The 15,036-nt window shown below is 36.7% G+C and overlaps 1 protein-coding gene across 1 annotated transcript in view; it reads left to right on the forward strand.

Moving 5' to 3' along the window:
• Positions 1 to 12,203, forward strand: part of ADGRG6 (adhesion G protein-coupled receptor G6) — a 197,407-nt gene extending 185,204 nt beyond the window's left edge. Inside the window, exons 23-25 of the mRNA XM_043963975.1 lie at positions 367 to 468; positions 3,010 to 3,162; positions 8,655 to 12,203. Coding sequence (XP_043819910.1) covers positions 367 to 468; positions 3,010 to 3,162; positions 8,655 to 8,833 — 434 coding nt within the window. The 3' untranslated portion in view covers positions 8,834 to 12,203. The remainder of the gene's footprint in view (positions 1 to 366; positions 469 to 3,009; positions 3,163 to 8,654) is intronic.
• The last annotated feature ends 2,833 nt before the right edge of the window (positions 12,204 to 15,036 follow it).

Consider the following 15,036-nt stretch of genomic DNA (forward strand, 5'->3'; position numbering starts at 1 on the left):
GCATTAGCTTGAACGGCAGGTTCAAGATTTAAATCTAAGCTCTCTGACACAAAGATTAGCACTCTTTCCAGTATGCCAGTTACCATCACCTAGAATGTACTAATAACTTTTTTTTTCCAGGTTGTGACATGCACAATAGTAACTCTGGTTATTTGAAAAGAGAATAAGAATATTTTGATCAAATTAATTGTAACCTTTCTAGTTCCATCATATCCCTATTGTTCAGTTTTGTCCTAAAAAATACTATTCCTACAACCTAGTTCTGGCCATTATAGTCCTGAGAAATTAAGATTGGAAACAATATTTTCTTCTGTAGAAATTATGATCAGAGGGTTGTTTAAATAATAATTTTTGTTGTTGTTTCAGGGTTATTTATATTTGTATTCCACTGTGCTATGAAAGAGAATGTTCAGAAACAATGGAGAAGACATCTGTGCTGTGGAAGATTTCGTTTAGCAGACAACTCAGGTAAAACAAATTGTAATGTGTGTGTCCTCACTTGTATCCTCTTGTGAGCCCCCACTGATGTATTGCCATTTATATAAAATAAAGCCACTCATAATAATGACAATTTTAGCTCTTAAACATAACCATTTACTTGGCAATAAGCCAAAAAATGATCATTTTTTTTTAAATCTTGGCTTCCAAATTCTCTCCCTCCTACACCCCTTGAGAAGGCAAGCCATATAATATCAATTATATATCTGAAGTCATGTAAAATATCTTTCCATATCAGCCATATTGCAAAAGAAAAGACATAAACTCAAAAAAAAACCCAAGGGAAATAAAGTAAAAATGTATATTTCAGTATGCATTCAGTATTTCTCAGTTCTCTGTCTGGAGGCAGATAACATTTTTTATCATTGGTCCTTTGGAATTGTCTTGGATCATTATCTTGATCAGAGTAGCCAAATCTTTCACAGTTGATCATCTTTACAGTGTTCTCCTGGTTCTACCTACTTCACTTTGCATATAAGACTTCCCAAGTTTTTTGTTTTTGTTTTTTTAACCATTCTGCTCACTATTTCTTATACCACAATAGTATTCAATCATTATTATATACTACAACCTGTTAAGCTGTTCCCCAATTGATAGCCATCCCTTTAGTTTCCAATTCTTTGACACTTCAAAAAGAGCTACTATAAATATTTTTGTACAAATATTTTTCTGGAATATTTTTTTTTCAAAAATCTCTTTGGAATAGAGACCTAGTAATGGTATAATTGGATCAAAGGGTATGCACAATTTTACAGCCTTTTGGGGATAGTTTCCAATTGTTCTCCGGAATGACTAGATTAGTTTACAGTTTAACCAGCAATTTTTTCATATCCCTTCCAGAATTTGTCACTTTCCTTTTCTGTCACATTGACCGATCTGATAGGTGTGAGGTGGTATCTGAATTGTTTTATTTTGTATTTCTCTAATCAAAAGCGATTTAGAGCATTTTTTTCATATGGTTATAGATAGTTTTAATGTGAAAACTGCCTGTTCATATCCTTTGACCATTTATCAATTGGAGAATGACTCTTATTTTTATAATTTGGCTCAGTTCCCTATATATTTGAGAAATGAGACCTTTAACAGGGAAAAAAAAAACTTGCTATAATTTCCCCCACAGAGAAGTCACATTATTAGAGTAACTTACAACACTGGACTGCTGGTTTTCATGTCATTGATCTATTCAGGAACAAATGCATAACCCAAAGTCCTTTATCTAGTTACCACTTTACTGGTCATCACCATTAAATAAATCCTCTTCTTTTCTATTCTTGAGCTATTATTTTCTATTCTTGAACTTATAGAACATTTACAAATTCTTTGAACTTATAGCCAGCTTAAAGGAAGATTGAGAAAGTGTAAGTTAGCAGTTCCCTTTAAGCTATAGAACAATCTCATCACAGTCTTTGGGCACTGCAAACCCCTAGTCTCAAAATAGTTATGAGTTCTCTCCCTCTCCTCTTCTTCTCTCCCTTTCTCTTAATTTCTTAATTTTATTCCCTTAAGGTTTCCCCCCCCCTTGTTTTAAAAGTTACACTCAAATGAATTATAGGGTCCAATTCCCTGTAGCTCTGAGTTCTCAACACAGTCCAGTATCTCATTTTGGGTCCTTGAAACTATATTTGGTTGTATTTATATTATTCTGATTTTTTAAAATAAATTATTTTTCTATTCTCCTTTGAACTAGACTGTTTGCATACAAATGAGGCATTGACCTATATATTTTACAAGGTGATTTAAGCCACAGAATATTTTTTGTCCAAAACTGCTCACATCCCATCTAAAAATTTCCTATTGGACAGCTAGGTGGAGCAGTGGATAAAAGCACTGGCCCTGGATTCAGGAGGACCTGAGTTCAAATTCAGCCTCAAACACTTGACACTTACTAGCTATGTGACCCTGGGCAAGTCACTTAAACCTCATTGCCACCCCTCCGCCCAAAAAAAGGTAAAAAAAAAGGAAAATCCAATTTGCTAGTAGAAAAAAAAAGGATAAATAATAACAAAGAAAAAAGGAAATTATTAAAAATTTCCTATCTCTAGTTAGCTAGCTAGCTTTCTATCTGAGCAGTTTTTAATTAAATCAAAGTTCTTTTCTTACTCTTCAGGCATCAAAATGTTCAACTTTACTGTTAAAGAAATAATTCACCAATTAAAGTAACTCTTTTACCTTTATGCAAAAGTACTTTTTGGTTCCCTTTTAGTAATGAAGTAATCTGTATGAAATATATAAAGGCCATGATAAAACCACTGGATCTTCACCTTCAAATAAATCCAACTTAAATGGATCTTAAAAAACAACCACACATTTGGGTCAAAATAAGTTAGTTATCTTCTCACTGCCAGTGCTATTACACCAGATATCATGAAGCTACTCATAGAGACACTTGTGATGAGTTATCCTAAAAATAAAGTACGTGGAAATATGACTGAAATGCCTGGTGAATAAGTAATAAAACTCCATAGTAAGTGAAGCAGAACAATAGAAAAAGAGCATCTTTCTGTTTTTCAGACTGGAGCAAGACAGCTACTAATATCATCAAGAAAAGTTCAGATAATCTGGGGAAGTCATTGTCATCAAGCTCCATTGGCTCCAACTCGACCTATCTTACATCCAAATCTAAATCCAATTCCACTACATACTTCAAAAGAAACAGCCATCCTGGTGAGTCATTTCAATAATATCTCAGAAATCCTCTTGGTGATAATAATCAGAGAAGCTGATAGGTTTCATTATCTCCACTTGACAGATTAAGAAACTAAGGCTCCAAATGATTAAGTGATTTATCCAAGGTCACTCAGTTAAATGTCTGGGGTGGGATTCAAATTCATGTCCTCCCGATGTTAAGTTGAGCACTATTTCCATTACATCATGCTATCTCTCTAATGCATTGGGAAAATAGGTATATCCTTTAATTATGAAAAAATATCAAAAGGAGCAAGTCCTATTGTTCTCACTTAATTGACCTGACTGGGTCTTTTATTATTTTACGTTGTATCTGTTTTTGCATCACTTTGGTTATATCAACATTGATAGCACCAGCATTCCAAAACAAAAGAAGCCAAAATCACATAATTTTTAGAATATAATTTTCTCTAGTTAAAAAATACCAAAATTGGGAGTGGGATTGTTTCAGTGATTTTTCTAGTTGTCTCTCAGTCATTTATAGTGAGGGAATAACACCCAATGCTTATTTTGTCTGAGATTAAGATTCTTAGCTCCCAGTGTAGAACAATCCTTTGCAATTGGACCTTCCTCTATGATGTGTGGAAAAACACAGAGAAAGTGTCATCTTAACTGTCATGACTATTTCTTCTTTGTTTATCTGAAATTTTTTCATGATGTGTGTCTGACATTAAGTTCGTGAAATTAGTGTTAATGAAAACATTATGGAAAAGGCTTATGATCTGTGGAATATTCTGATGGCTTATGAGATATTAAAAAAATGGGGGAAAAAACCTGTATGTTCCATTAAATGTCTTTGGTAAAGTGTTTCCAAAGGGAAATAACATTTCCTTTTAAATGACTAAGTAGGAATTTGGTGAGAAACTATTTAGATTAAAAACAAGTAATGCTTTTCAGGTTGAGAAGTCTTCCAAGAGTATAATGAAAAGCTACTCCATTTGTTTAATATTAGAACATAGGAAAAATGATGACATGTTATCTGTAGCACTGGCATCTTTGGCACTTAGATACCAGGTGTCTATGTTCAAATGCCCTTATATCACATTTTGGGGAAGGAATTGTTTGAAGTGTCTTATGTACACTTAGTCAGTTCCTGATGTAGGAAGCACAAGCAATTCACATAAAAGAGCTATCCCTGTCTAATGGAATAGGGAGCCATTCTTCCTACTAATAGAGCCTCCGCTCGAACTGTCAGGAAAGCTTTTTTGAAAAATTTGAGGTTTTATTGCCTCTGTGGGTTCAGACATGGAGGAATAGAAGACACTTTGAAAAGCAGGACAGTTTAAAGGAAGTGCAAGACTTCCGGAGGGCTAACTTGCCTCTGACTTATTTCTCCCCCAGCCCCTGCATTTATCTCCTCTTTGAAAAAAGATAATCTTTCCTACCAATAGCCCCAAATCTTTTTCACTGGGCTGTGTTACATTGCCTGAAATGCCACCAAATTTTAGATTCATTTGGGTTGCCATGCATTCTCTTAAAAATAGAAATACTTCTGGGATAGTGAAAGGGTTATCAGTTACTCAGAAACTACTATAAAATAGTTCATTCATCTTGCCTTCCTCTTAATATCTACCTGAAGGCATCTATAATTGAGGAAATATGAATCTTGATTAAGTGGAAAGAAAGGTTAAACAATTTTGGAACATGGAATACTTTAGGTGGTAAATCAGGTGAGAGTGGGGCACTATAGTAGGCAATGATGAGCACATTATGAAAGCTCTAAGAACCTAGGGAGGTAGTGAGTAAAGGAGGGTGGAAAAGGTTGCAAAAAAGGAAGTATCAAAGATGGGTCTCTAAATTGTGCATAGGCCAAAAACAAAGGGAAGACACACTTTTGCTTCTCTTTATGCCCTGCATGGCCTCTCACTCTCAGGAATATTGTTTGTAAATTAGTATTATAATCCTAAATAGGCTTTTGTGCACTAATAGGAGAATTTAGTTTTGATGGGAAAATGTGTTCTGAACTCAAACTGACTTACAAATGTTTGGGACAAAGCCATTTTAGACATGGGGGGCAGGATCTGCCTCTGTGTGTATGTGTGTGCGTGTGAATGCTTGTATGTGCATGCGTGTGTGTGTGTGGGGGGGGGCTTTAACAGTGCACTTAATGCATATCATGGCTGTAGGTTTAGTTGTTATTCCCTGAAATTGACCTAGACATTCATATGTTTATGGCATAGATAATGTCTTCTAAGAGCATTCCTTCAACAAAGGTGGATCATTCAGGTAAAATATTCATTCCTTTTATCAAATGCATGAAATATCAGTAAGGTAATGGGGGAATGAATATTTGCATGGATATAGCCAAAAAATTTCAAGCTGCCTCAGGAAAAACAAACACCTGCTTGTCCTGCACAGTACAGCTCATTTTGCACAGTGATGCTCTCAGATCGCGGGCTGGAATTTCTGAAGTTCTCAGCAAGTAAATAAGTGCTCTGGCTGTCTTCTGCATGGGGTGTCTGCAAATCTGTCCTTCTAAGAAATGTACCATGCACTTGCATCCATGTCAATGACATCCAAAGCAGTAAAACAGCCTGTGCTAGAAGGCTGATAAACAAGGAAGGGGGTAGAGAATCTTGTCTTCATACTGCTTTTATGAATTGCAGAGTGTACCATGGTACATTTGTAGAAGTGGTAAATGAGGAAATAGCTCTTCTGGGGCTGCTCCTTAAAAATTTTTATCTGCTTAAAAATGTAGCAAAGGACCAATAAAGTTCACACCCCTAGCCAGTGGTTTTCAGTGTTTCATTTATGTTCTAGTTCTATCTTGTCCATTATTTGGATTTACTGAAAATATTAGGAATGATACTTACATTGAATTATTGTTCTGTACAAAAATTGCCTAAGGAGACCAATAAATCAGGGCATAGGTTTGAAAGCAGGTATGTGGGTAGAAGAAGAATGGCTAAAGTTTTAAATAAGTAGAAAAAACTTGAATCTGCAACAAGTTATTTGTTGTTGTTGTTGTTGTTTGTCCTTTGTTCCAAAGAGGACCATGACGGATGTCATGACTTAAAATAAATTGGATTTAAGTGAGAAAGGGCTGTGCAAAGTCATAAGCCTTACTTACCTCCAGAGCCACCGGGGTCCAGTGGCAAGATATATTATCAGGATGACTGGAGACAGCCCAAGATGTGCAACAAGTATAGAAAACATTACTACATGGGGAGTCCTTAAGGAATTATAAATATAAGATTAAAGGTTTCCAAATTTTGAGTGGGAAGGGGTTGTTTTTATTTTAAATCAAGCAAAGGTTACATTAGTGAGAGATTCTTTATACAAATCCCCTTCTCCAGTAGAAAACCATTGGCTAGTGCATAGATGAACTAGGAAAAGCCAGGCACAACTGGCCTGTTCAGAAGCTTGTTTGTGGTCAGCAATCCTGACTCACTGAGAGCCTTCTTTCCACAAGCATCAGAGAACGATTAATCTGCTGCTTCAGTCTACCCATTCTTCTTTTCCTGAATGACTTTCTGTTCTTTTCTCATATTTCCTTTGTGTGAGTTGATAGCAACATTTCCTATTTTAATCCATATTTTATTTCATGTATGCCCCAGATCAAGATAAGAACTGAAAGAATGTGGTACATATGGTGGTCATGATTTTCTTTAACAACTGTGCGCTTATGCTGTACACTGGCCATAGCAGAAAACATAATATGCCTTGAGTTTAAAGAGTTCTGTCATTTCATAGTGTGCTTCTCTTTCTGCCTTCTGTACAAAAAGTAGAAGGGAGCAAGACCAAAGGCAGTTGATATACTCTGACATGCATATAAGAGCCTCACCAATGTAGTCTAATCCCGTGAAGAGAATGGGTGTTGTTCATTATTAGGGAGCTCTGTTGCCTGAATTTAGGGTAGTACTGTAATTTGGTCTTTGTTGGAAGAATATAATCTAGGATAAGATCATAGATCTTGAGTGGAAGTGACTTCAAAGTCCATTTGGTCCCATTTTACATAGGAGAAAACTGAGGCCCAGGGAGCTTAAATCACTTTTCTTCTGTCCAGGATCACCCAGGTAGTATGTCAGAGGTAGTATTTGAACCCAGATACTCCAAAGGAGGAAGAAGAGAAGGAAATAATCATTTATATAGTGCCAAATATATACCAGAACCGTTAAGTGCTTTACAAATATTATCTCTTGATCCTCACAACAGTGCATGGTAGATGCTGTTATTATACTCATTTTATAATTCATAAAACTGAGGTGAACAGAGGTTAAGTGAATCACCCAGGGTCATGCTGCTAGTTAGTATCTGATGTCAGATTGAACCCGTTTTCCTAACTCCGGTCCTAGCACTGTACCACCTAGCTGCCTCAACTCCAGTGTCAGTGCTCATTCCACTGTACCAATTGTTTAGGACCAAATGAGGACAGTGAAATATATCTAAAAGCATTAGAATGGATAGAATATTTTCCAAAGGTCTTCAGACCCAAATTTAGGAATCTGCTTGGGAAGCAAATTATCAATAAGGAAGCATTATCCAAGAGGTAGTTTACCAATATGTAGCACAACTCCATTTGCCCAATCTACAAACCCATGATTTCCTATGTTATCAATTTCATTTAAAGTTATTCAAAGCTATTATGTAACTACCAAGATTGTTGAGTTTGAGGCAGCATGACACAATGGATAGAGAATCAGCCTCTGAAACAGGAAGATTTGGGTTCAAGTGTTACCTATTTTTTATACTATCTGGGTGATGCTGAGAAACTGGCGCAACCTTCCATTGCTCTAGGCAACTTTCTAAGCCTATAAATTGCAAAGAAAGTGCCAACCTGCTTTCAAGTTTTCTTCTATGTGAGTTCTTTATACCAATGATATCATAGGCCTAGTCCTTATCCAAAAGTGGGATTATATGTTTACATGGAAAGATATTTCTTAAAAAAAATCTTTGACTTCTACATTTTTAACTCAGAAAGGTGTTTTCCCCCTAAATTCCAATAATCCCAGAGACTAAAAATATTATTTCTTAGCATGCATTGGAAAAATAATTCATATTGGGTTTTTTCCAAGTTGTTCTAATCACTTTTGATATATTTTGTGACAGTGTTTTTATGTAAGCACAATTTTGCTTTGATTTGTCTGTCTCAGATACTTTTCCTAAGCAGTTTCCAAATTTTCTTTCTTCCTTGGCTTTCTGAAAGATGTCAGTTATAAAAATATCATTCATATACTCCCCATCCTAAAAATATAGAAATTAAACTAACATATAAGGAAACATTAGGCTCTTAATTTGAACATGAAACACGCCCCCTCCCCCTCAAAACACCTAGATTCAGAAATGCTTGGCAGCCCACTGCTTAACCTTGGAATAATGCTCAATGCCGTTGAATGAAGGAAGTAGATCATAGTCTGCAAAGCTCTGCTACCTATGTGCTTTTAATGAATAATGCATAGTAATAATACTCAGCAGCTCAGGCATAAAACCTGCCCAGATTGTGACCTAATTTCTTGTTTCATTTCCCACAGAGAGTGTTTTTGTGGACAAGTCCTCATCAAAATTTACCCATCCGGATGGAGAACAAACATCAATCATCCCTGTCCATCAGGTCATTGACAAGGTCAAGGGTTACTGCAACGCTCACTCAGACAACTTCTACAAAAACATCATCATGTCAGACACTTTTGGCCACAGCACAAAGTTTTAATTGGGTCTTATTACAAACATAGAAATCGGCTCCCACCCACAAATAGATTTTGGCCCACAGGCAAAGCAAAGAGTAGAACTCCCAAATGTAAATGTGCCATTACCTAGGTAATACTATATATTGGAAAGATATGTTTTTATTACAAATACTATTGTGAAATATATGATGGAGCTCATCTGTGCCTTTCCCCCATGTTGGAATCTTCGACCATCCCCTAAACCTCAGCTCTCTGACAGCAACATGAGTCAATTGCCACAGGGAACACTACATATTTTTATAGTTGAATCACACCAATCAGAAATGAAGAATATTTAAAAGCCAGAAGAGAAGGAAAAAAGAACAGTCAAAAATCGATCCCAGTTCAGAACTTACACTGATGTTGAATTGTTTTGGACATTATCGTTTGCTACACATTCTTCCCCTACATGGAAGGAAACATGAATTTTCATCACCATATGTGGCTGGTTTCCTATGAGTTCTTCCCCAGTGTTGATTCCATATTTCCTTCATATGCCTGGCTTGTAAGTGAAATTTCAGTCAGATAAAAACATACTTTTTAATACTGTTATCCAAAGATTACAAAGGATCATTTATTACTTTATTTTTTACTATACCAAAGCTAGTTGTTTAACACTTTAGCTTCTTAAATGAGCTTCTCCAACATCTATACCCTTGTCAACAGCATGCCAAATTTTGAGATGTCTCACAGTTTCTCATGTAATTTATAAACCACCATCAGACAATATAATGTAAGCATTGCAAGTTAAAGAAGTGTCAGGGTTCACATTTTACCAGTACATTCCTCCTAGAGAGTACCAAACAGCTCAATTAAGACACCTCTTTCTCCTTTTTAAATTATAATTGGGAATGCCGAAGGGCAAAGATGATTCCATCTCTGGACACAGTTACCACCATTTTAAGGAACGTGACATAAAGAGAAAGGAGCCAAGGTCATACCCCTTCAGAAGCTGGACCACGGTTTTATATTTATATATACATATATGTGGAAAATCCTATTATCTTCCAAGCCAACTGATTTTTCCCTACTTTCATGGGGGACAGAATATTAGCTATATATCCCCTCTGTTCCCTTATTCTAAAACATGGAAGGGTTTAAAGTGTACACACTGGGAATCCAGCCAGCTATTCAAGTATCTATTCCTACAGACAGCCACGGTAGCTGGTTATCCACTAAGAGGTTACACATCCCCTGAGTCTTCAGTGTCTGCCGTTGGGATGTCTGTGCATAAGTTGTGTGGATGTACCGTGAAATAGTATGTTTGTGAGGGAATCTGGCACTAATAGATCATAGTTGGGGTGTTACAATATGGCTTCACTCTGCTGACTGCATATATATGGGTGACATTTTCCAGCACACAAGGAGAGCCTTAATTGTTTTTTTAGGGTGCTAACACACAGAGAATGGATGTTTGGTAGGTACAGAGTATATAGCAGAGTGCATTTTTACTTTGCTTACAGCAATGGCTGTGTTAAATGAAGCCTTTTCAGAATTTGCTTTAGCACACACAGGCTGTACTTTTAATATTCACTCCATGCCATCTGGGAAACAGCATGGAAAGCATCCATTTCTAGGTAGACAGCTACCCCAACCGTGAGAAATGCTGCTTTGTGAGCAGAGCCGACCTGCTTGGAGACCTGGACAGGAAAGTTATTTAAATGTCTTTCTGGCAATCTGAGTCTATGGTCTGCCCAGTATCTAAGAACAGCCTGAGCCTAGTTCTTTACCTTAAAGCCACTCAAACTGATCCCAACATGCTTTAAAACGTAACACATCTTTGAGTGCCATAGCCAAGGATTCTGAGCAACTTGTCTCAAAGACTCTCACTGATTCTCAGCTGGGAAGGAGTTACCATTCTTAACTAGCCTGATGAGGTCATCAAGTGATGAGATAGTGAGTTTTTGCTAGTATTCCCTTTGATTGGTTCTGCAGAAGAAGACTTGAATTATTACCCCAGGAGAGATGGCCTGGTGTCCTATCTAGCTATTATAATACAAAATAAGCAAGTTAAGAAGCAAACGCTAACTACCAGAAAAGAAGACATCTTACCATTTTTGTAGAACCCTCATTCTTAACCTGTTGTGTGTGGGGTTTTTTGTATTGAATCTCTGATAGTCTGGTGAAGCCTGTGGGTGCCTTCCCAGAATAATATTTCTAAATGTATAAATATATAGAATTATAATGGAAATCAATGACTTAAATATAGTTATCTAAATATAAAATATATTAAAAGTTAAAAATTCAAGGACCCAAGGTTAAGAGCCCCTATTAGAGCCTCTCTTAGATGAGATTAAATTTACTGAAAACTTGAACTTAAATGTTCAGAGAACTCACCCTGCCTTTGCCTAAGCAATCTATCCACCACGCTAATCTGCCATTCTATAGAGATTCATAATAGAGTTTAGTTAGCAGTTTATCGCTGGCCCATTTCAACCCCAGAAGTAGGTTTACTTGATAATGTTTAACATATAGTTTTAAACAAATGGCTATTTTACATTCCTCATAATACCCACCAGCAGACAGGAAGGTATTCCTGCAACAGATGAAAGAGGAAGAAATAAAGGCACATGAAGATATACAAACAGAATGAAGACATTGAGTCAAATTCTACCCTCAGTCCTGAAGTTAAAATCCTGAAGTCCTAACCCTCAAAATTATAAAAAAAAAGTGTGATAGAGGAGAAAGAATTTGACTCAGGGAGTACAATGACTTAAACCATAGTATCCGATCTTTGGTTACATTAGCCTTGATTGTCCTTTGTGGAGAACTGTCTTTTTTTTTTTCCTTTTCTTTTTCCTTTTTTTTTTTTTTACTACCATGTAGTAGAGTTGCAAATTGTCAGTCTCAGAAGCTTTCAGTTCTTGTCATCATAGCTTGCAATGTAAAGATTTCCTTTGTCTATTGTCAGTATAGGCTCCCTTGTACATATTTATTTATTTTAGTGTCTTCAAGTGTTACTTTTTTTCATAGCTTCATACTGTCTGGCTTTGTTGTTTTAATGAACTTTCCTTTGAAAGGGAAATGAGAGGGTGGGGAGGGAAGAGAGAGATATTGTATATATTTTCTAAACACTTTGTGAAATATTTTCTGTAGCACTCTCTTTGATGAAGAAAAATGACTGTGAGCATAAATTGAAATTAGTAAGAAGTTAGCACAGTAGATTTGCCATTTTCCTGAAATGGAAAATATTTTTCAAATAAATACTTATGATGTTAATATTCCAAATTATTAAATTCTTTTATGAGTGAATGTTTTTGTTTCTGACTGTTCAATAGGAAAAGATTATTTGACAGCTGGAAAATAACCTGCCACCAATTAAACATGGGACATAGATTTCCTTTGCCAAATCAATAGGAGTAAACTTGTAGCCAGTCTCCAGATTTCTGGGACACAAATATACTTCAAAGTCTTCTATTTTAATCACTGACTGATGCAATGTTAAGCATTGTGGCTGATTGAGATCTGTGTAAGTTCCTTCACTTGGAAGCCCTCAGTTTTTTAAGTAAAGAGCACAAGGAAAATCTTCATTACTTAGGAAGCTAAAGATAAGGTTGCCTTCTCACTGATACCTAGTCATTGATTCCACTGCACAGACTGAAAAGTGGCAGATTTGGGGCCAACTTCATTTTCACAGTGAGTTACAGGGTGCTACCAGCCATTTCATTAGAACAGTGGTTATTTAGGGTAATCCCCTTTCTCCAGAAAGCCAAGGCTCAATTTGGCCCTCAGCCTCACTCAGCAAGGTTTCTGCTGAATATTAAATTGTGTGGCACTTTGGCAAATGATTACTAAGATCATCTTAGCCAACTGTCACATCTCCTGGCCAAACCAAGTTAGGAAAACACAAGCAGTTGCTTATGGCTCATCTACAGAAACATATTACAATGTGACTTCAGAAAGTACAGGGGGAAAAAAATCTCATTTGATCTGCAAGCTGAAACTTGTGTCTTATTGGAGAAGATGTATTTGTAGTATTTCTGAAATTTGGAGGAATTAGACTTTATAAAAACAGTGTTTTGGAAGTGCTTCAGAGTATTCAGCTGAATAACATTCCTCTACTCCCAGATAAAGGCATCAGGACTTTTTTTTTTTTCTCTTTCATTTCAAAGTGGAATGGTTCAAGTAACAGCTTTGTTTTTCTGCTACCCTGGAGAAAATGAAAATAAATATGAGATTTTGCCTTCATATTCCACAGCCTGTCAGCAAAACAAGAAAATACAATTCATTCCATTGCCATAAGCAGCTCAAAACTGAGCTAAAACTCTAGGAAAAGAGGCAAAACCCTCCAATATTCTTGGTTATATTGGATTGAAAGATCACTTTTTGCCATTATATTTTGTAAACCAAATGGAGTCATGAAAACGTTTGCCTTGGTGACTTTTGAATGGCATAACTTGTAATGTTATAACATTGAAAATATAATGTTGTATTGAGATCTTCTGCATATCCCCCTACTAAACTATAATACTCTGTTGGAGCAGGGACTATATTTTATCAGGCAGTGAGGGAAAGTGAAAAAAGCACTGGGTTAGGAGTCAAATCCCCTGGATTCAAATCCATTTCATCTTTACTCAGCTATCAAAAACAGTCTTTCTGAAGGTCAGGTCTGATGATATCAAATCCTCCCCACTTCACACCTCCTCACCCTTTCAATCTATTCCAGAGACTCCCTATTACCTTCGTGATAAGACATAAAGTCCTGTTTGGTTTTGATAGTCCTTTAAAATCTTTCTACTTTTCCAGTCTTATTACACTTTGCACTCTTAGATGTACTCTATAATCTAGTAACACTACAACCCTTGCGCTATTTGCACAAGACATTCTATCTCCCAAATTGGGGCATTTCCCTCAATCCCTGGAAGTCTCTTCTCTGATGGTGTGCTTCCTAGCTACCTTTATTTCCCTAAAGGATTTAGCTAAAATCCCACCTTCTGCAAGAAGCTTTTCCCTATCCTCCTTAATGCTGCTGCCTCTCCTCTGAAATACTTCTAAGTTGATAGCTAGCTAACTAGATGACAGATCGTGTCTGCACGTCATTGTTTACATGTCATTTCCCTCATTAGATTGTAAACTCCTTAAGAGCAGGATCTGTTTTCAGTTTTCTCTGTATCCCAAGTTTGTAACACATGCTATGTACTCAAAGAGTGCTTCTGGATGACTTCAAATCCTACCTCCTCACTTGCTCAACTTGGGTAATTACTTAACTTCTTTGGGCCACAGTTTCCTGAAGCCTCCACTTCCAAGGTGGTTGAAGAGCACCAGCTCATTCCCAGGGAATTCTGGGACCAGACATTGCCTTCCTGGATCCACTTCCTAGATGTGAATAGGTCAACAAGATCATTATTTGGATTAGATGACCTCTAAGGGCCATTCCAGCTCCGAATCTGATCTTTGTGATTTAAGCCTTGTAACTTCCTCCAGCACAGGTCTATACACAGTACTTGGCAGATGAATTGAAGTATCTGAGTCCCTACAACATACACATTGAGCAAGGTTTGAGGAAAATATAAGACCTGGTTTCTTGCTACAAGGTGTTTACAATCTATGTTGGGGAGATGGGATTTATGCATATGAAACAATTTGCCCTTGCAGAGTAGATTGTTCACCTAGTCATTTCTGTACTTTTAAACTTGGTCACCAGATTAAAATATATACAAATTAAACTAACAGAGTCCATTCAATACTTGCCCTAAAGCATCTCCAACTTATCTGGGTCATATTCTTCCTTCCCTTAGTTGATAAGCATGGTACAGTGGAAAGAACACTGGATTTGTTTGGAGTCAGAATATCTGGGTTTAAATCCTGCCTCTGACATAATCACTGTGACCTTGGGTAAATTGCCTAATCTCCTAGCCTTCAGTTTCCTCATCTTCATATTCTAAAAGATTTTCTTCCTTCCTTCCTTCCTTCCTTCCTTCCTTCCTTCCTTCCTTCCTCCTTTCCTCTTTCCCTCCCTTCTTTCCATCTTTCTTTCCTTCCCTGTTAGATAAACAGACAGACAGACAGATATAAATAGCATTTATTTATTTATAGCACTTACTATGTGCAAGACACTATGCACAGTTTTTTGTTTGGTTGGTTTTTTAGTGAGGCAGTTGGGGTTAAGTGACTTGCCCAGGGTCACACAGCTAGTAAGTGTTTAGTGCCTGAGGTTGGATTTGAACTCAGTTACTCCTGACTCCAG

The sequence above is a fragment of the Dromiciops gliroides genome, chromosome 4, assembly GCF_019393635.1.
Source record: "Dromiciops gliroides isolate mDroGli1 chromosome 4, mDroGli1.pri, whole genome shotgun sequence".
Taxonomy (NCBI): Eukaryota; Metazoa; Chordata; class Mammalia; order Microbiotheria; family Microbiotheriidae; genus Dromiciops; species Dromiciops gliroides.